Source organism: Lissotriton helveticus, chromosome 10, assembly GCF_964261635.1.
Source record: "Lissotriton helveticus chromosome 10, aLisHel1.1, whole genome shotgun sequence".
In the NCBI taxonomy this organism is placed as follows: Eukaryota; Metazoa; Chordata; class Amphibia; order Caudata; family Salamandridae; genus Lissotriton; species Lissotriton helveticus.
This window is the reverse complement of record NC_136071.1, coordinates 657817778-657830189: the sequence shown is the minus strand read 5'-3', so window position 1 is coordinate 657830189 and position 12412 is coordinate 657817778. Positions and strand designations below refer to the sequence as shown.

Here is a 12412-nt window from a genome sequence, read left to right as displayed (position 1 = left end):
ACATATGACCCGGGGCATTTTATTCCTTTTATTACATTGTTACACCATCTCCGGCTCACAAAAAGCTTACATCCTTGCTTTTTGCACTTTCACATGAAATGGATAACATCTTGGCCTTTACCCTCTTCTTTATCCCCCCCACATTATAAATATTGTTCTTTTTATGCTAATTGTTGTGATTTTTTATATAATTTTCGCTCAAATTTGCAATAAAACAGATTTGAAAGAAAGGGATAATATGGCCGAAGTCTTAAATGCTGAAAAATGGAATATGTAGAGTAACATTTAAACACAAAGGCTGCAGCTCAGAATGAATGTAGAGACATTATTTACTTTCTATAATGAATTATAGTATGCGATAAATAAGTATGTTTATATAAATATCTCCTTTCCACTGATCACTGCTCATTTTAGAAGAACAGATAAGCATGCAAACCAAACTACGTCATTTCATTATTACAGGTGACTGGAGCCGTAACAACTCAACTGTAAAAATGAAACTAGAGATGGGCTTTTTATACAGAGATTCTGTGGTTCCATGTATTATAATTCTATTAGAATATTTTAGTTGCTTAGGGTAAAATGTTCTAAAATAAAAAAGGAGCAACAAAAAGACAAGCATTGGAATGCCACGGTGGAAGGTCTGAGCCAGCCATTATTGGCCATGAATCACTCCATTATCTTCAGCGGTACACTCAAAACTCCAATGTTCTCAGATTTAGAAAGATATTGGCATTGTTCAACCTGAGTGACTGTGAGTCAACTCTCCAATCAATCCATACTTATTTTCCACTCCCCTCACAATGGTCACGGCTAGTTAAACTAAGGTACTGCCATCTGACAGGAATTGGCCATACGATGCAAGTAAGCTCTGGATATTTGAATCCTGCTATCCCCAGAAGCAATCAGTGTACCTACTTTGGTTCATCTCAGCATGCTTTTTGATTAACTTATTCCACTACTTCTTGACTTTTCTCTTCTCTTGTTGGCTGTTAGCTCATTCATGATGTGATATGTGTGTTTTTCAAGAAACCTCAGTTTTCACACTGCAAAATACTGTATGTATTCTGCTGAGGGGGAAATTGAGGCAATGTCCAAATGGCAGAACAAACGATCACAATCTAAGGGGAGCCAATGGCTTGTAATATGATCAGTGGGAAAATGAATGACCCTAGTTTGTGTTATAGTTACGTATTTTTACAATATGTGATGGGAAAGGTAGATTTATTTGTGTCTATGTTCTGATGCATGAGTGACATCTTGGGAGATCTTTGTATACTTACGTAGATGAGCCCTGAGAAGTATCTTTCCCTCAGATTGTGCAGTACAGAAGCTTCGTTGAGGCACGTGAGCTCGGCCATGTCTTCCACTTTGGAGAACTTGGGAGGGTTCATCTTCTGAATGTCATCCTTACCCACTGTGATTTTCCTCCCATTGTCCACCAGCTCAACCAGCACCTCATCTCCTTTCTCTTCCTTGATGCTTGCAGCTTCGAAACCCATTTTCTCGGATGGGACCCACACCAGTTTTTTAGCTGACCAGTCCGCCTGGGCAAGTGGACTGTTGACAAAGTTTTTGTCCACAAAGAGGAACTTTTCGTCATCGCTTAGGGATTTTTGTGACATTTTGGTTCAGTAGTTGCCTGTTGAGAAAAAGGAGAATGAGTTATTTCTGGACATAAACAATTGATCATTGACTTAACAATACACATTGGATCTAAGGTGTGTGGCCACACAGAGATAAGCTAAATTGACAACAGGACCTCTTGCCCTCCGAAGGAGGCAGTTAGGGTTGTACAGGATCAGTTGCATGTCTACTTCATGTGTAACTACACTGTCCAAGCCCTACCCACATTGTATAGCCGCGGGACTCTCTAAGTTCCCCTAGATTTCAATGTAGGCCAGTCATCTTCTTCCTTAATTCAATTTGTAGTCACCAATGGGACACATGGAATAGACAACAGGGTTATATTGTAGGTCCAGACCAGCTCCAAGCTAGCCTTTTTAGTATAACTACTGTCCACTTAAAGGAGTTCCACTTAACTGAAATTATTTGAAAAGTAATCCTAATTGAATGTCCTGTACAGCTGGCATTGGTTTATTAGTCCCGGGCCTAAACTGGCCAATCCTGTACGACTCTATTTGACCCAGAGGTGTGACCTGTTGCAGAAGTGTGCAACGTTTCCAATCTAGTTGGCACTGATTGGTAGGCCATTCCTGGGGATAGCCCGTCCTAACGGGCACTAAAAACATATAGAAAAAGAAAACAACACATGTAACAAAGAGAATAAAAGTAAGAATGTTTTCATAATACAACACCAAGGCAGACTGTCCCGTATGAAAACTGGGAGATTCCCAAAATGGCTGCCACTTCTGAAAGTCACAAGTAAAAGTCATTTACAACGGCTGATTTTAGACTAACTTTGCCATCCTTAATCTGCCATCTTGAAGGGATCGGTCTCTCTAGATAGCTCATATTTTTCCCTTAGGCCGGTCAATCTTATGGCTAAAATTACCCAGTGTGACTCGCTTTATGGATTACATTCTAGGGTGTGATACGAGATTCTTTGCGCTCAAAATAATGTTACTTAGAGAGTGCTTTATATGGGCTAGGACTTTACCGAGTATCTGGTAGAAAAGACCTAGGACCTTATATGAAGTGGGAAGAGAAGAGCTGGTTGTGTTCCTGCAACGATGCAGTGTTTTAAGCCTGTATCTTCATTATTACCCGAGTGTGATAAAAGGTGTTCTTGCACAGAGCATTATCAGAGTCACAAAAAAAGTCTCTGAAAGAAGACCAAACAAAGCTGCCCCAAAAAGCACTGTACATTGAGGTTCTCCATCTAAGGGTTAGCGATACAAAGAAAATCTGATGATGGATTCTACTCCGTACTTAGAGTTTCCTGAAGCAACTGGAGGATTTTCAGCGACTTCTGAGCATTAAATTGGGGCCTTAATCTGTCGTATACACAGTGCACCTGGCCTGCCAGGCTACAGGTGTTATCTGAAGTGGCAGGCTTCTTTCACCGAAGATTGCAGTATCAGGCAGCCTTTAACTTGACTGCTTACAATGAAGAAGGTAACATAATACATTATTATTTAAATGTACACCTTTGGAGAAAGAGAGGTCTGTCAGGATACCTATCACTGAAAAATAGAATCGAGGACACGAGACCCAGACCAGGATCTAAGATTGCAAAACCATGTGGGCAAGAACTAAGGCGAGATTGCTAACATATATTCAATAACCAAGCTCAGTTGACAGTGGGATGTGGAAGCTCGGAATCAAATCTAATTAATTCAACCATTAATTGTTGGTTCCATCTGAAGCCCTCTGTGGGCCGCTGGACCACATTTTGGGATGTACTCAGTTGCGATTCCATTGCTAAAAAGAAAACAACACAAGGCCCAATGATTTGATGCAAAGAAAAGAGGTGACTTTAGGGAGTCATAAAAAGTGGAATAAAAAATTCAATGTATCCATATTTTTTGCGCTTAATGGTGGGCCTTGGTACACCACTCAGTGCTCCCAAGTTTGGCATGTAAGTGAACAATGCCACAGAAACAAAGTGAATTGCCCAAGATCACTCATTTTGGTCATGAGTTAACCTCCTGTCCTGTTTTCACTACTGCCTAAAAAATCAACCATATCTCAGGTAGTACACGTGCAAAAGTACAGATGCTTCTTGTGCATAGCATGTGAGAATCCAATTATTAGACCCCGCTATCCCAAAATATAAGGACTCTTTTCACAGATATAAACAGAAACCCTGTAAACTCACCCAGCTGCAGGCAGGCTCCAGAGTTCCTGAACTCTAGAGCGGCAATTGAGATGGGGGAGAAGGACCTGCTGCAGGTTGCCAGTAACTTGCCATGGCCCCTCTGCTGACATCTTGGAGTGCTACCATATATGGGCATGTTCTCAATACTAGCTGGTGCAAAAAAAAATCTAATGATAACAAATGCAAAACACATCCCTTGTAGGGAATAATATGCCCTTTGAAGCTCGTCATAAAAATGGGCTGTTTACATCAGATGTGACCACGCCGGTCTGCAGCGGAACCAACAGAAGCTGTATGGCCCTTTCGCTAACACTGCAGGTGCTCAACATAAGACACCAACTATTTTTTTAACCTATTTTTATTTTGTTTTATCTTGATGTTACAAAGACATGTTATGAGTATTCGGATCAATACAACACAGATAGACAAAGCAAACCCATCCAGGGTTCCTTGCAATACAGATAATTTGGTAGAAGGAATTGGTCCAAAATATGAACACATGAACATATACAAACTGTATGTCATAACAGTAGAAGTCGTTTACAATAGATAGATACATTCAGAGTGGTGGTGTCGCCTATAAGACCCCATCAACTAGTTAAAACTGTAACGGGCCCTATGTCTGAAAATGACTGTACATGCACCTTGTAATCCTCTGTTTGACTGCAGCCATTATCTGACGTCATCAATATCATAGTACTTTCAAAACATATTTTTTAAGCGAAACACATGTCGCAAGTTTAACTTCACGCTGATGTAGAAAATTCCACTAAATATATTGTTTTGCAATGGCTAAAACAGAAACTTAAATTCAGATACACATATTGCATTCGTTGGAAACTGAAATTTGAGCCACAAAGCAATTTCAGGATGAGGCTATAAAAGAATTTGCTTTCCAGTAGCCCACTTTACATGTTGCCGTTTACTGGCAGTATTCATGGAGGGAGAGGAGCATTAGAAAAGTTCAAGTCCCATTGATAATCTACAAACCACACATGGCATATGGCCCCAAAGAAAGCTTTCCTCCCAACTCTCAACTTTTCCAGCGGGTGAAAATAGCCAGTGTCAATCACACTGTCAGCCTGTCACATGAAGAGCTGTTTCCAACTCAACCAATGTAACTTAATTGTGGTCCAGTGCCAAAATGTGGGACCATGGACAAAGAACCCCGTCTTTCAGTGCTGGCTTCCACACATGAGTAGACTGTGAGATCCTGGGCATATCGCTTTCCTTGCCTCAGTTCCCTCGTACACCACAGATGCGAGGCAAATCGCATAAATCAAATGCAATATAGAGAAATGTATAGCTCACATACATCCACATACATTGGCAGGCTCGTGACCCTTGCAACAACAGTGTCAATTTTGAAGCTGCAATGTTGCAAGTGAAAAACACTGAAGGCATTTCTAACTTTCTCCGACTTCCTTGCAAATACCAGAAAGCATGTATATTGTGCTAATGGGCATTTCTAACATGTGCAGTAAGCCACACCTGGTATTCAACAAGTACACCACTGTGATGCTATTAACAGAAATTTTACATGACAAATAAATATTTTATGGGCTGTGCTTAACAGCAGTAGTAGAACTGCCACAAGGTAGGCTGGATAAGAAAACATGTGGCATCTCTGCATGCCAACACAAAATAGTAGTTCAATTTAAATATATATTTCCAATCAAAAAGTGTGAGCATCCATGCGTTTGTGCCTATGCGGTTTAACTTTTTAATGGTTACTAGCTTCCTGTCATTTTACCACCCCCGGAGAAGTAAAAAAACAACCCTTGACAGAACATGGCATGCTCTTGCTGCTAAGATAAGAGGGAGACGGGCCCCTCGGCAGGAGGTCTGTCTCTGTCACTCGTACTTACAGAAATCCGACAGGAGCAGCGGAGGGTGAATCGGAGAGCCCCGGAACCTGTGCAGCGGGCAGCCAGGACAGTCCAAAGCCAGGCTGTGGTCGCAGCCCCTCTATATAGAGTGAGGAGGCTGCTCTTGGGAGGGATGGAGAGGAGGAGCCGAGGGAACCGCCCCCTCGCTACCTGGGCTTGCATCCGCAGCCCTCGGAGCGGCAGCATGGACCAGCCGGGGACCGAGGGACCACTGCACCTTTAAACCCACCACTGCATTAAGGCCCCCCTCTGGTCAAGGGCTGCACACAGAGGCACCGCCACCCGCTCCCACTACAGTTTATTCACACAAGAGTCCAGCGCTTTAAATGGGCTTGTACTGTCCGGTACTGAGTACCGGCATTTTTTTTTACTTTGAGAGAGAGTGTACCGGCACTTCTCAAGAGAGATGTAATACTTTTAATTGGATAGTACCGGCACTTTTCAGAAATAAGCAGGTACTAAGCAGGTACTCTGGTACCTGCACTTCTATTTTTTTCCATTTCAAGCACTTCACAAGCCCAGAGGTGCAGTAGGCAACCTGTACCTGCTGAAACTCATATGGTCAAAGCCATGTACTGCCCCTCTAACTAACATCATACGAGCTTCACGGCGCTACACTGTGTTTGACCTAACGTTGCTCACGTTTCCGTGTACGGCTCTTGCACGCCTCAGTGCATTTCCCAAGCACATTTTTCAGCCCATGTTATGCGCATGTGTTAATCCCTGTGGTGTGGCGTTCATGTTTCATTCATACCATTCGGAACTTTCGATGCATGTCATTTACGTTTCAATATGTGGGACATTCACGTTTCAGTACATGCTTTTCGTAGGTTTAGGTGCACGCCATTCTGGTTTCAATACATGACATTCACGTGTTTCTTTCATTTCATGTCATTCACGCTCCACTGTATGTCAACCGCATGTTTAGTGCATGTCATTAGCATGAGCCACGTGGATGTCATGTCCAGGTGTCTGGAAAGTTAGTCACCTGCATGTATGAAGTATTCTATTATTACCTTTTTAGTTGCATGACATGTTCACCTGTCAGCTCATTTCACTTAAACCCTTCTGTTTTCGTCGCTCTGTCTCAGTGTCAAAATATGAGCAAATAATATACATTTGCATAGCATAGGCATTAGCATGCCGTCAGCCTGGTATGAGAACGACAGTATGCTGTCTCAATAGGCTAACGGATTCACATTGAGACATCTGTAATTGAACCTCTTGTAATGCTATATTACATGGCCAGAAGTAGCCATCCTTCCTTTTGTCAAGTAGGTTTCTCTTTACAGTGCATTTCACAAGTCTGCAGCATGCAAAATAACCGGATGATACAAGTAACCAGCTACACCTGTTGACATGAAATTGCTTATTTCTGTGAGAATTAATTTACGAAAGTAAACTAAAGGCGTCGCTGCTGCGCCGGAGGAGTTCCTGTGACACACAAAAGCAAATAACGCCCGCCTGTCTGTTCTGATCTTATGAATCGCGGAATTTCTACCAAAAACGAAAGATTTCAATATGGGCAGCGTGGGGTGTGCGCTTGGCATCTGTGGCCGGTTTTAATAGACTTGTAAAAGTTTCCAGAGAGGCACGGTGTACGGACTGCCCCCTCCCTCTGCCACATCTAGCCAGAGCTCCATGAGAACACTCTTGTACAAACACACAACTCCCTCTGGCCATAAAAGGAAGAGGGGACTTTTTCCTGCGGTTTAATTCCTACGAGGAGCGCGCTGGTGACCGTGCCATACAGAGGAAGAGAGGGCACCGAGGGTTGGTACCGGCAGTGGGTGGGGCGGAGGAGGTCTGGCAAAGGAGCCCGGGGAGGGGCATGAGAAGCAGGGGCAGGCCATGCACCAAAAGGTGGTGAACAGCGAGCAATGTGCCAAGGTTGAATAGGAAGGGCCAAGTCTGGCACATGGTGGAAGCAGGGGAGGGCCTGGCCTGGAAGAGGGCGGGGCCGCAGCGAAGCCTAGCCTAAGGAGACAGGGAGAGGATATACACATCTCGATAGGGCTTGAATCATGGAGGCCCGGCCCAGGGAAGCATGGGCAGGCAGGGCTGGGGCAGGCACTGCGAGGGCCCAGCAGAGGAGCGAGTAGACTGACTGCCAGGCATCCGTGAGGAGCTCCGCCCGCCGACGCAGAGGAGGAGGAGCTGAGGGCCAGACGGGCGTGGAGAGGCCTGCCTGTGGGAAGGGCCTGAAAAAGAGGCGGGGCCCGCGCGTGGTGCGTGAGTTGCTGTAGAAGTCTCTCGTGCGCAGCGGAACGGCTGTCGGGAGTCTGAAGGGCGCGGAGGTGGGGCTGCCCTAGGCCCAGGCGGCTGGGCCCCAGGCCGGGGGCGGGGTTGGCTACTCTCGCCCGGTAGGTCCGCCGCCAAGAGGCGGGAGCTCGGCGCAGAGTTCCCGGGATCTCTGGTCCTCGTCAAAGGCCGGATAATTCAAGGCGCGCGCGCCTTCCCCCCCCGCGGCCCTTCACTAAAACAAATTCTGCCGGGCTCGCGGGAACATTAAACATCCCAAAAAGGAGAGCGAGGGTGCTCCAGGAATCCGCCATGGAGCATACCGGATATGAAATATCGAGGCCAGCCGCGTAGTGACTGACTAAATATGGTGTCAAGTGCAGCACAGAGAGCCAAGGCGGAATCCTTCTTTTACGTGGGCACAGCCTGCGTGACTAAAATAGGCCGCCTTGAAGAAAGTATAGAGACGTTAACGAAGTGAGCACTTTCCGTTATTAATGTAGCTCGAAAGGAGGCTTTATTCCATTGCAAGGTAACAGCAGAGTTAATTCACTTCTTTCATGCCCAGTTGGCCACTACCTCGTGCACGTGTTGTCTGATCACGCAAGACACAAAGATCACAACTGGCCATAATGCTGAATGAATACCCAGACATTGTTCATTTTCCCACACTAAAATCCAGCACCTTTCCAAACCAAAGATCACAGCACCGCTGCCCTCAGATCAATGCATGCCCATCAAAGGCCCACTTAAGAACAAATTGCGTTATGCACTGTTCTGATCACGGCAATGCACCTGATTACCTGACTAGTGAATTTTATAAACCCTACCATCCATCGAGGTGAGCGAGATCATACCTGCCAAACTTACTAGCCACTTGGGCACCCAAGCTAAAAAGATTTGGAGGTGGATTTCTTCATGTACAGAGCTCCTCTGCGGAACAATTTGCTTCCACCACCGAGAAAGGAAAAAGACTTCCTAAAATTCAGATGAGGCTTCAGAACACTTCTTTTCCATCCTCTTATGGCTTGGACTCTGCAAACACAAGCCATCCTTCTGCCAGACTATACTATCCGTGTGCATTTTCCGCTAGCTGCTAGTGAAATGCCCAATGCCGGATTACTGTATATATCTTCCTGTCCAAAACCTTTTTACACGAGAAATCCTCATCCACTTTGCCAGCCTGACTCACTACTGAACTGATTCACAACTGATCTTTGGTATAACCTGTTGTTTGGACGGGAATGTCCCTTTTATGATGAATAGTCATGCTCACCTTCCTTGAGTTCCAAAATGGGCTTATGTGGTATCCAGGTTTTTTCTTCTTTCAATTTTGGCCCCCGTGTCATGCTAATATGCACAGTCTTAGGCCTTCCCCTTAACACAAGTAGAGTCCTGGACCTGCCGTGTGACCAGGAGATCTGTGTACACGGATTGACAAGCAATGGACTACTGTCCCTGTCGTGTTTTTTGCACTGAAGAATACAAACAAGCATTGGTAATGCATCGGTTTCGCATATGTAATAAATAAAGAGCTGTTTTCATTGTCCGGGAGAAGGAAAGAGCTCCCTGACGGAAGTGGAGAGGATGTGGCACAGCAACCAGAGCTGCTGACTCAAGCTGGGGATACCGGTTCTAGTCTCAGTGGAGCTGCACAACTTCCTCTGATTCTATGCATACTATTTAATCTCTCTGGGTGATAAAGTGTTATATAAATATTCTGCCATAGTAAAAGGCAAAACTTTATGAAAATATAGTTCCACCAATGCGGACGTTAACAGTATTTCGGCAGTGGGAAACTGATGAGAGAAGCAGATGAGGAACAAGTATTTGTAAAAGCAGGACAATATGCTACAGACAATAGAAATTAAGGATAGGTAAGTGACACGCACCGGAACCGATGAGAAGCCAGGAAAGAGAGGAGGCAGGATGTAAGTCCCTTTAAAGTTTATATTAAAAACAATAGCTTTCTCAGTCGCTGTGCAGGCGAAACCTAAAAAGTGATGAATGGAATGCTTCAATGAATCTCAGCAGCTAGTATTTACTTGGGCCGTGTCACAGTCCATCATTTTTTTGCCTACTATGTCAACTTGAAATACTTCTAACCATAAGCAAATCAGCCATGGACCTGCTCCTATAAAAATAGTTCAGTCTGAGCTACCAAGGCAGGTCTTGTCTGTACCGGAACACCAACATTTTAAGACCAGTTTCAGCATAATTGGGCCTCTTCAGTCAGGTGGACGTTGGTTTCAGTGTCACAACGGCCCCAACAACGCTAGGATGCCTGGCTTCACCTTGGGGGTGCCCAGGAGTGGGCACTTCACAGGGAAAGGCCAGGAAGGGTTCCTCAGCGGTATTCGTACAAGTGCCGAGAGAACTCCGGGTAGTCGTGCGCTGTACAAGTACATTTACATTTACAATGACCATAGGAACCACATCTGGGCATACTTATCACATCGGGGTATCACAACGTGGAACACAAAAAAGCTATGGATGGAATGCTTGAATTAATCTCAGTGAATATTAAGTACTAGGGGCTACATCCCAGTCCATTTTTTCCCAACTGCTCTACCTCAAATTAGACCAAGCCATAAGCAATTCATCCTTGGCCTTGCTCCAGTACAGTCCCTAGCTGCCAAGCCTGGTTCTTTATGAAATCGAACACAAGAAATCCTACCTTGGCCGTTTGGTCTGTCCCTTACCTATTGGAGCAGGACCTAGACTGATTAACATAATGCAGGTTTTTGTCTAGTATTGCACAAAGGGTGAAAACCGATGGTCTGGAGTGCAGACAGAGTAAATGCCAGTGGCTTAGATTAATTCACAAATTCACTCCATCACTTGGTCGTTTACACAATATTCACCAGTAGAAGGGAGCACTGACCTCAGAAGAGAATCCTGCAACATACTGGCTGGAGCAGAGATTCAGTATGGATTTTCGAAATTGAAAAGGGACATAGGAAGGAAGAGATAGAGGAAAGACTGAAGGAGAGGGGAGAAGGAGAAGAGACGAAGGAGAGAAAGGACTTATGGTTTAGAAGCTTCAACGTAAGGCTGAAAGGACGTGCGCGAAGGAAGAGATTAAGGCAGGAGAGAGGAATGGACCAGGAAAAAAGTGGGAGACAGACAGTTCCTGGAAGCTCAAGACAGTTTTCAAGGAAAGACAAAGGGGAGTGATGGCGTACACAACAAGAATCTGAAGGAAGCAAAATACAGGAGCTGGTGAGAACTATCAGCCTGGTACAGACCAGGAAGGCTGTCGCTGTGCCAGGTGGTTTTCAGGGTTAGCTGGTAGCCTTTACACAGAGAGGGAATTTTATTTTTGAAATAAGAAAGATTAGCACTACCAAAACAATCAGTAAATTTAAAAAAGCGAAAAAAGGTTGAAGCAGTTCAAACAACAGTTTTGGTTTGGCTCCATCGGACCACACAAATTGAGACACAAGATATTATTTATTTATTTATTTGAGGATTAAGTATGGGCTAGGGTTATAACCGACAGGTGGCCCTAGATATGAAAAGGAGATAGTAAAAGTCCATGGGTGTTCTCACCAAGATTGTTATTATTAATTTTAATATATTTTTCAGTCGTGAGGTTTAGCCCTGATAGGAAAAGGCAGTGAAGGCAACCTCTCAGGCTACTCAAGAAAGGGGAAAATCTTATCACATAGCAAGTTTTTGGTTTTTTTGGTCTGGTCATCGACTTTATTGGCATGGTTCTCTTTTGTCTTTTCTTATCCACCCACGGTGAATCACCGACCCAGGGAAAGCTAAAGGTGGTGCATCTGCAGAAGAAGGAATCCTGGAGTAAAAAAATTGGTTGCACAGATATTAAGAGGCTGACATGACAATAGATAAAGTTCAGTTTGGAGAACTAAGGACAGAAAACAAAATAATTTTACATTTCTCTACATCAATCGATTTATCATATTACACACCCTCACAACACCCTTAGTGCAAAGGGTATGCCCTTATGTCGATCTATTCCCGCTGTGCTGTTGGGCTCGGCTATACCTCCCTGATGAGACCTACATAGGTCAAAACCAGTCTGTGATTGTTTGTGTTCCCATCGGGAGAGGACCTGGCATGGCAGTTTGGCTAGACTGTACCTATTGGAGCTGGACCAAGAATGATTTGCATAAGGCAGGTGTCTGTCTAGAATGGCACAGTGAGCAAAAACCAACGGTCTGGAATGCAGCTTCAAGTGATCGCCAGTGGCTAAGTTTAATTAAAAAATTCCTTCCATTGCCTTGTTTTTGCAACAGACACTAAGTTCAACAGGTATGCCCAGATGTCGGTCCTGTGCTTAATTTACTATACAACTCTAGGTGTACCTCACTGCTGAGACCTAAGTAGATCGAAACCAGACTGGAGCTGCTTGTGCTTTCATCCAGAGGGGACCTAGACCAGCAGTTCGGGCTGGGCTGTTCTTATTGGAATAGGATCAAGACAAATTTGCAAAAGGCGGGTCTTTATTTAGAATGGAACACTGTGCGAAAAA

The 12412-nt window shown here is 44.4% G+C and overlaps 1 protein-coding gene across 4 annotated transcripts in view; it reads right to left on the bottom strand.

The window, feature by feature from the left end:
- Positions 1-5865, bottom strand: part of LOC144784434 (myosin-11) — a 264556-nt gene extending 258691 nt beyond the window's left edge. For 2 of the 4 annotated variants that reach the window (XM_078663188.1, XM_078663186.1), the window contains exons 1-2: positions 5650-5865; positions 1284-1642 (exon numbers count right to left, since the gene is read on the bottom strand). In XM_078663188.1, the coding sequence (XP_078519314.1) occupies positions 1284-1625 (342 nt within the window). In that variant the 5' untranslated portion in view covers positions 1626-1642; positions 5650-5865. The remainder of the gene's footprint in view (positions 1-1283; positions 1643-5649) is intronic. The other 2 variants (XM_078663187.1, XM_078663185.1) reach the window with 1 other exon arrangement.
- Between the last annotated feature and the right edge of the window lie 6547 nt (positions 5866-12412).